This window comes from Grammomys surdaster, unplaced genomic scaffold (assembly GCF_004785775.1).
Source record: "Grammomys surdaster isolate TR1022 unplaced genomic scaffold, NIH_TR_1.0 349, whole genome shotgun sequence".
In the NCBI taxonomy this organism is placed as follows: domain Eukaryota; kingdom Metazoa; phylum Chordata; class Mammalia; order Rodentia; family Muridae; genus Grammomys; species Grammomys surdaster.
Window position 1 is genome coordinate 402,076 of NW_021604768.1, and position 9,263 is coordinate 411,338.

The 9,263-nt window shown below is 44.8% G+C and overlaps 1 protein-coding gene across 2 annotated transcripts in view; it reads left to right on the forward strand.

The window, feature by feature from the left end:
- The window catches only part of LOC114630980 (pyrethroid hydrolase Ces2a-like), a 14,659-nt gene extending 6,212 nt beyond the window's left edge, over positions 1–8,447 (forward strand). The window contains exons 1-12 of one of the 2 annotated variants that reach the window (XM_028779303.1): positions 595–717; positions 1,257–1,461; positions 2,638–2,776; positions 3,491–3,624; positions 3,706–3,964; positions 5,080–5,178; positions 5,453–5,593; positions 5,713–5,793; positions 6,038–6,182; positions 6,578–6,715; positions 7,131–7,203; positions 7,606–8,447. In XM_028779303.1, the coding sequence (XP_028635136.1) occupies positions 642–717; positions 1,257–1,461; positions 2,638–2,776; positions 3,491–3,624; positions 3,706–3,964; positions 5,080–5,178; positions 5,453–5,593; positions 5,713–5,793; positions 6,038–6,182; positions 6,578–6,715; positions 7,131–7,203; positions 7,606–7,792 (1,677 nt within the window). In that variant the 5' untranslated portion in view covers positions 595–641 and the 3' untranslated portion in view covers positions 7,793–8,447. Of the gene's footprint in view, positions 1–594; positions 718–1,256; positions 1,462–2,637; positions 2,777–3,490; positions 3,625–3,705; positions 3,965–5,079; positions 5,179–5,452; positions 5,594–5,712; positions 5,794–6,037; positions 6,183–6,577; positions 6,716–7,130; positions 7,204–7,605 lie in introns of those variants that run through there. The other variant, XM_028779304.1, reaches the window with a different exon arrangement.
- The last annotated feature ends 816 nt before the right edge of the window (positions 8,448–9,263 follow it).

Consider the following 9,263-nt stretch of genomic DNA (forward strand, 5'->3'; position numbering starts at 1 on the left):
GAGAGAGAGAGAGAGAGAGAGAGAGAGAGAGAGAGAGAGAGAGAGAGAGAGAGACAGAGAGAGAGACAGAGAGACAGAGAGAGAGACAGAGACAGACAGAGAGAGACAGAGAGGGAGACAGAGAGACAGAGAGAGAGAGACAGAGAGAGAGACAGAGAGAGAGACAGAGGTGTGTGTGTGTGTGTGTGTGTGTGTGTGTGTGTGTGTGTTAACAGCAGGCTTCAGTTGGGTTCACAGAGGGAAGAACTCTGCTTGCCTGCTGGAGGGCTTATGCCTGGTACTTCCACTAGGCCTGAATGCAACATTCAACTCCCACTGCACACATCACTGTGAGGTTTCCATGGCATTTCAGAGATCCTGGCATTCCAGAAGGACTTGAGATGCCATGCTGTTTCTTTCCAGAAGGCCAGAAAAGGAGCAGAAACTGCAGAAGTGGCTTTGCCCTGCCTGCTGGCTATTGGCTTCCTGTGGCTTCTGCCTTATCAGTTCTTCTTCAATAAGAACTTTGCACCATCCAATCAAATGTCCACACCTACAACCATAGAGGTACAAATTCCTGCCTGAGCCAGGCAGATCTGTTCTGTTTCCTGCTGTGAGACTCTCATCTTGGAGAAGCACAGGTTTAAGCCTGAGATTCAACCATGCCATTTGCTAACCTTCCTGATTGGCTGTATGTTGTAGCCTATGGGCTCCTTCTTCTCCTCCAGACAGTACATGGTGAGACTATCTTAGTGAGTAGAAGGGACGTGGGTCAGAACTGCCCCAGTTCTGTAGAATCAGAGGCTGAACTTGTGGGATGGAAGGCAACGGGGAAGGAAAAGGAGCTGGTGGCGAATGATAGACAACAGCATGAGGAATGTGTGCTTCCTAATGTCCCACAAAGGCACACAAGGGTGAGAGATGTCTGAGGTTAGCACATGCTTAGGAGGCAACAGAGACAGAAGAACAAGCAGGACAGGTTCCTCCTCTGTTTGTGGTTGTACCTAGAAATGCTACCAAACCTGGATAATGACAATAATTCCTTCATAATGCTTAGTGGCACTGAGCCTGTCACTTTGTTGAATATAGAAAGGTCCTGTCAGTTTGCAAGAAGGTCATTGGACAAGGTATCTGTCCCTAGATGATCCAGAAGCTCTCATTTCCATATCCTACTGCAGAACTGAGACAACCCAACTTACCTCCCCCATGTTTCATGGTGATGACAAGGTAGAACTTCCCAAATGTGGTGACAGCTGATGACATCTCTCTGCTTACAGGCCAGGACTCAGCCAGGCCCATCAGGAACACGCACACGGGCCAGGTGAGAGGCAGCTTTGTCCATGTGAAGGACACTAAATCTGGTGTCCACACCTTCCTTGGAATTCCCTTTGCTAAGCCTCCTGTAGGACCACTGCGCTTTGCACCTCCTGAGGATCCTGAGCCATGGAGTGGTGTAAGAGATGCAACCTCAGAGCCGGCCATGTAAGTTCTGGGACCCAGAGGACTTTAGGCCTGTGATCTAGACCACAGTGAAGTGCTTCTTCCACCTCAGCTCTATAGCAGTTTTCTGCCTGTGCTGAGGGGCATCTCCAATGCATGTTTCTGACAAATATGCAAATAATTACAGTAGAAAAATGGTGCTAGCCTGTTGGGTCAGAGCTTCGCACCTGTAGGGAGTTAGTTGAAGGTACTGCAGTAAGGAGCAGAGACTGTGCCCATTCTTCACTGTCCTTGTAATCAGTCATTGTCCCTGAGTCATTCACTAAGGAAAAGTACACATGCTTCTAACTGGAGATTATGTATAACAAGGTGGTACCTTGTTGGTACTTGGAAGCGAACTTAAGAGTATCTCAATATCACATAAAATGCTATTGTTCATTCATTCCTATAGTTGCTATGTGGGCACAGTAACCCATGACCCAATATCTTTGTTTTATTTCTGTTGCTATGATAACATATCCTTAGATAGCAAATTACTGAAGTCATATTTTATTATGGCTGGCAGTTCAAGCATATAATCAACCATAGGTGGGAAATTACAGAGGCAGAAATTTAAGAAAGCTGTTTGCATCACATCCATAATGAGGAACAGAGATTAAAGTCACCGGAATGCCTACTAACCTTCACTTACCTTCTCCATTCTTACACAATCCAGCAGCCCCTTCCTAGGGAATGGTGCCTCCTCCCATAGGCAGGTATTCCTATTGCAAAGAACATTATCAAGATAACTTTCCATTGGCATGTTGATCTCCCAACCAGATCAAGACAATCTCTTAGTAAGATTCTTTTCCCAGGTGATTCTACAGTGTGTCAAGACAACAATTAAATCTAACCACCACACCAGAATTTAGATTTTATATACAGAAGGATCAAATGTTGGAACAGACAGCGCATAATTTTCAGTGAAGCTATCAGAAGTCTCCATAAAGTAGCCCCCCAGAATATAACTATGTATGGCACAACCTCCATGAAACAATTTGTTTCTGTTTCCATTTGCACAGGACTGGTGGCCTCTACTGTGGTAGGGACTTTAGAGAAAAATCATGTTAGCAAGCCATCTTGGAAAGAAGTAGCTGTGGGTGCCTAAGAGAAAATTCAGACTAAGATATTGATTTGACCACCACATACCTTGGAATTCCTGTCTTCCATTTTCACTAGGTGTCTGCAGACTGATATGATGAATTCAGAGATTGTGAAGGAGATGAAGCTGAACATACCTCTCATCCCTATTTCTGAGGACTGCCTGTATCTCAACATCTACACACCAGCCCATGCCCATGAGGGCTCTAACCTGCCTGTGAGTGTCAAGCTATGGCCACTGGGAACAGATCATTAATTCCTTTGGTGGATGGGAAGGAACAAAATAATTCTGAGCTCCACTGTAGTTTAGATCCTGATTAGTAGTCTTACCTTACAGAGTTGAAGAAAGTTATATCAGCCCATGGTCAGCTGCCTAAGTGTGTGTGTGTGTGTGTGTGTGTGTGTGTGTGTGTGTGTGTGTGTGTATGTATCTGTGTGTGTTTTTGTGACTCACAGTCCTGGGGCTCTGGGAGGTATGAGGGTGTAGGTATTAGATTAAACCAGGAATGCTATCAATTTGGCACACTAACTCAGGACAGTGCACAATGGCTGAATATTGACATCACCCAAATTTCTAGCACCAAGTTATGTGTTAGGCCAGTGGAATCTGAAGCCAATTCTTAGTAGCAATCAGGAAAGTCACTTAGGAAGACACTCCATTTTTTTGCTGTATTTAGATGGGTGTGAGAATAACAATGACTTTAATTTAGATCTGGAGTCTAATCCATGCTGAGATTTTCTGTTGGGGAAGCAGGAATGGAAACATGCTCACAGGCCTAAAGCACCTCTTCTGTGGCTAACTTCCTGAGATCCTGAAGAGATCTGTTTATAGGTCGACCTGCACAGAACATAGCAGTTGATAACTTAGTGGGCAGTCTAGAACAGCTTGACATGTCTATGGGCCTCCTGGCATCTGAGTGTCTGTCTCCAGGTGATGGTATGGATCCATGGTGGTGGACTGGTTGGAGGGTGGGCTTCCATGAATGATGGATCCACACTGGCAGCTACTGAGGAAATAGTAGTTGTCTCCATCCAGTATCGCTTGGGTATCCTTGGCTTCTTCAGGTAAGCCTGGCACTGGGCTGGGTAATGGAGACTAAGTAGTACATGGGCAGCCTTACAATTCTTCTTCCTGCTACTTCTCAGCACTGGAGACAAGCATGCCAGAGGCAACTGGGGATACCTGGACCAAGTGTCTGCTCTACGCTGGGTGCAGAAAAATATCATTTACTTTGGAGGCAACCATGACAGGGTCACTATATTTGGTGGATCAGCAGGAGGCACAAGTGTGTCTTCCCATGTTGTGTCTCCAATGTCCCAAGGACTCTTTCATGGAGCCATTATGCAGAGTGGAGTGGCCCTGCTGCCGAACATCATCTCTGACACTTCTGAGGGGATCTATAAGGTATGTGCCCTCAAGAACACCAGCCACTAGAATGCTACCACCGTCATTGCCTCTTGAGATTTGCTGTTCGGTTAAGTGAATTTTATGTATTCTGAGCATGTTATATGATAGCAAACCTTTATCCAGTGGCTTCTGTCATTAGCAAAAACACTTATGCTTGGTTTCCCTGTTGGTTTCTTATCATTGTGATAAGGATGATTACCAAAAGCTCCTTTGGGAGGAAAAGGTTTATTGCAGCTGAGATCTTATGAACTATCTTGAGGAAAGTATGCACTCAGGCATGTACCTGGAGGCCAGAACTTAGTCAGAGGCAAAGGAGCAACATGCTTACTGGCTTGTTACCCGTGGCTTCATCAGTTTCCCTCTTATACAACCCAGAACACCTGTCCATGGGTGGCACTGCCCACAGTGAAGTGGGCTCTTCTGCATTAGTCATTTCTCAGGAAAATGCACAGGTTTGCCTATGGACCAATCTGACAGAGGCTATTTTTTTCAGCTGAAATTCCTCTTTCCAGATGATCATGGATTGTGTTGAGTTGAGAAAAAGAAATCTAACAAGAACACATGAATTGAGGGAAAGAGCCAACTGGTAAAAATATTTGCTGTGCAGGTGTGAGGATCCGAGTTTAAATCCTCTGAACCAATACAAAGCTGATGGAGGCAATAAGTGACCTGAGTGTTCCTATGAAAGTATAGAAAACAAAGACAGAAGACTCCAGGGAAGGTCAGAGGGCCAGCTAAGCTGGTGTAGACAAATGCAAACAAGGGATATCATGACATGTTACAGCTGAGACTGTGCTCTGACCACCATGGGCAAAATGTGCTACACCATAACTATTGTCACCCATGAACAACATACACACACACACACACACACACACACACACACACACACACAGACAGACACCAAAGTAACAACAGAACAATCTGCAGGTTGAATGTTCTTTCCCAGCTGTCACCTCTGAGCAACAGAAAATGTGAAAACTTCTGCTTCCTCCGTTCATACACAACAAACACTAGGATGTGGTATTTGGGGTAATAACTTCTAGTAGAATCACAGAAACTATGCTCCCTGCTAGGAAAGATGAGCTAACCATTACCTGTTCCATTTACAGACAGTAGCCAACCTATCTGGATGTGAGGCCCCAGACTCAGAAGCCCTGATACACTGCCTGCGAGCCAAGAGTAAACAAGAGATCCTGGCTATTAACCAGGTTGGGAGAATTGTGTGTCTTGGAGGACCTTATGAACAGAATGTCAGATTACCATTACTTACTACTCAAATGTGCTAACTCATCTCCATGGTTTGGTGTCCTTTCAGTACAGTGTGCAAAAAGAACAAGACGAACTATTTATAATGTCAAGTTTCTCCTAGAGTGTGCATAGAACCCGGGGATGACATAGGATATAGGGAATTGCTGTGGATATTCATGGGCATTAGAATATTTATATAATTGATCTTCAGCACTGACCATCAATACTGTGTAGGTCTTCAAGATGATCCCTGGAGTAGTGGATGGGAAGTTCTTACCCAAGCATCCTCTGGAGCTGTTGTCCTCTAAGGATTTTCATCCTGTCCCCAGCATCATTGGTATCACATCAGATGAATGTGGCTGTCAAATCCCCAAGGTGAGGTGGAGTTCTAAGCCCCTGAGAACATAAACTCAAATGGTGGGTATTGTGACATAAGAGATACCTTAATGCAATTCTAAACCATCCAATACTTAAGACTATCCTCTGCCTCCCAGTACATGGGCCTTGACCGTATCATAGAGAAGATAAACAGAGATACCCTGCCAGATGTTCTGAAGAGCACAGCAGCAAAGATGGTGAGAGAGACCTTGGCTCCTGTCATGATAGAGAAGGTTCCTGTATATTTTACCTAGATGACATGCCCAGAAATAAAGTGTGTGTGTGTGTGTGTGTGTGTGTGTGTGTGTGTGTGTATTTCTGTGGGAAATCAATGAAAAGCTTCTACTTTTTCCCATACACCCCGTTTTATTTTTGGCCACATTCCTTACTTAGAGGCTGCTGCCTGCCTGTCATCATTCTTTCTGATTCTTTGTGGTATAGATGCTGCCTTTGGAATATAGTGAACTGTTAATGGAAGAGTACATGGGGAACACTGAAGACCCAGAGATGCTCCAAGCACAGTTCAGAGACATGCTGGGGGACTTCATGTTTGTGATCCCTGCTCTCCAAGTGGCACATTTCCATCGTGAGTACATCTGGAACAAGAGAAAGGACAGGGGGTGCTCCAATCTTTGGGACCCAGGCAAACTCTCCAATGTCCAATCCAGGCCTATGGCTTGGTTAGTTCTCTTATGGCAGGCAGCTTTCCTCCACTAAATCTTCATGTCTATTGTAAAGGCTGGCATCCTATCCAGGGCTAGAAGAGGAAACATGTTATTTACCCTCAGTGTCTTACCATCTCCTCAGCTGGGAATGTCAGGGTCTCTATTTAACAAAGGTTTCCTGTGTCCAGTGCTCCAGTCTGGATCTCACCACTCAACTGTGATTCCAGATAACAGTAGAGCAAGGTTTCTTGTCACCAAAAATAAGGGAGATAAATTCCATATGAGAAATCATGTCAACATGTGTTCTCGCTGCCAGGTTCCCACGCTCCTGTGTACTTCTATGAGTTCCAGCATCTGCCCAGCTTCATCAAGCATGCCAGGCCATCTCATGTGAAGGCAGAACATGGTGATGATCATCCATTTGTTTTTGGCTCCTTTTTCGGTGGCATGAATTGTGAGTCTTTCATGTTTTCCTAGAGCTAAATGGAGCATCAAATGAATTCCTGAGGGATTATTGAGCTCTCTGTCCAATTGGGAATTTGAGAGTCTGGGAGGGAACAGGAGAAGTGTTCCCCATTTCTGAGCTATACAAAAAAAAAACAACCCATGCTCCTCCCCCTAAAATATCCTAGAGTTAAAATAATAACCCTTCCTAGTTTGGTTTGCACTAAAAAGAATGAGAGCAAACTATTGTAGAAATGAACCTGAGAAACATCAAGTAGGGCTTTTGATCAATCCTGTATTCTAAGTGGGAGGGAAGAGGGTAAAAACCAGGCCTAGGTTTTTCCCTCGGGCTGTAGTCTCTGTAGGAGAGCATGAGTCGGTACCTGCATGAGGAGGCTAGCACTTGGTCCTCCTTCTGTCTGCAGTTGAACTAACTAATGAGGAAGAGCTGTTAAAAAGGAGGATGATGAAGTACTGGACCAACTTTGCAAGAAATGGGTGAGGATACTTCCCATTCTCAACCTTGTTAAAGTCAGGTCTAATGTGCCCCCTTTAGTGTACATGGATCCTGTATTACATGATAGTCTTCAGCCCTGGGCACACTAAGGCAGACACCTTCTAGCTGTCATTTAATGTTAATTCCAGAGACTTGGTGGGTGAGTCACACCATTGCGATACTTTTCTTTAGATTATATCTCTGAGAGGAAAACACAAAACTAGCCATCTGCCCTTTCTGTAAATGCAGTAGACACTGGAGGTGACACTTTCATCTATATCAGTACACTAGACCATATGTCCTCCGAGGCCCTTGGTCTGCTTATCCACTTCTTTCAACAAATATGAGCATCAGGCTTTGGGTGAGAGACCTTCACTCTTCCTTGCTGGCTGCCATATCCACAGGAACCCCAACAGTGAGGGTCTACCCTACTGGCCTGTGTTGGACCAAGATGAGCAGTATCTGCAGCTGAACACCCAGCCTGCTGTGGGCCGAGCCCTGAAGGCCAGAAGGCTGCAGTTCTGGACCAAGACTCTGCCCCAGAAGATCCAGGAGCTAAAGAGTTCTCAGGACAAACATGCAGAGCTGTAGCCTCCTGTGTAAGGAAAGGTGTGTGAGCTTGAAAGCAGATGGGGTAATACTTAAGTTACAAAGTCCTTTTATGTAAATTATTTTTTTGAACAAGAACATAAGCATTTCTAAATTAGACATTTGCTCTTTCAGACATGTATGAAAACCAATCTGTGTGTTATTCATTATAATTCTGGAAAAACTTTCAAAGAGTGAATAAAAGTTCTCATAACAGTGTGGATTTGAGAACCCCAAAGTACCCCCATCTTCTTTAACCCTCCACTGGGCTAGGCTCCTCTTTCCTTCCTTCTTTCCTCCCTCCCTCCCTCAAGGCTCCTGTACACTGTCAGGACTCAGTGTTAGGTCACGATAGCTTTACTGAAACACTGCAATTCTGCATAAAAGTCTTCATTTCCTTTTCTATCCACTCTATCCACTTCTATACCATGGCTTCTCTAATGGTCAAATCCTTATAAGAAAACTTCAGTCATCTGTCTACTTTTGAAATATTGTTTAATGATTCAAATTCACTTATGTGCATACGTGTGCACATGCACATGCTTCTATGGGCATTCATTTGTCATGGCACTTACATAGAAGTAAAGGGACACTTGAGGGAGTCAGTTGTCTCCTTTTACCATGTGGGTCCTGGATAATAAACTCAGGTTACTTTTCAGAGTTGGCAGTCCTTACTCTCTGAGTAATCTGCCCAGGTTCTACTTGATGAACATTTCCTGGGCATTACTGGTGGCAAATAAGGGGTGGATGGGGAGGACAGTGGATCTTGACAGGTGGGGAACCTGTGTGCTGGAGTTAGGCTACAACTGGGATTGTGCATGTGGCAGCTGAATGGGGGGGGGGCTAAGATCATCATCAGGCTGGAGATAAGGGCAGAAAGCCCAGCATGCACTAGGAAGGGCTCAGATCTAATCCTAGCACATCATCTTGAGCTATCAGAGCCTCTGTTTCCTCAGTTGGACAGTGAGCTCAGGCATTCCTCAAGTGCTCATCTGGGTCCCCATCCTGCTCATGGAAAGGGGGTGTAAAAGGAAGACTCATATATGCTGCTACAAAAGTAAGATCCATAGACAAAGCAAATATCCTTGCCAGGGTCTACGTCCATGTGGTGTGGTAGCCTGACATGTCTGAAGATGTTACGTCTGTGCTGGAACCAACAGAAGTAAACAGGGAGGAACCTGGAGGTATGGAAATATAGGTCCTTACCTGGCCCCATCATGACTCATCTTTTGTGATATCTTGGCCTAAGATTGTCTGGAATCACATGGCTAGAGGTGTGTGTGTGTGTATGTGTGTGTGTGTGTGTGTATTCTAAGACTGAGGCATGAGCCTTTGAAAGGGCCTTGGTTAAACCATGACCCTGTCCTCCCCACCTACCTGAGTAGTTTGAGGAATACCTAGAGCATAATTTCCTCTCTTTCCTCATCTGTATCACACTCTTACACTAGAAATATGGATTTCCTAAACTAAAAGC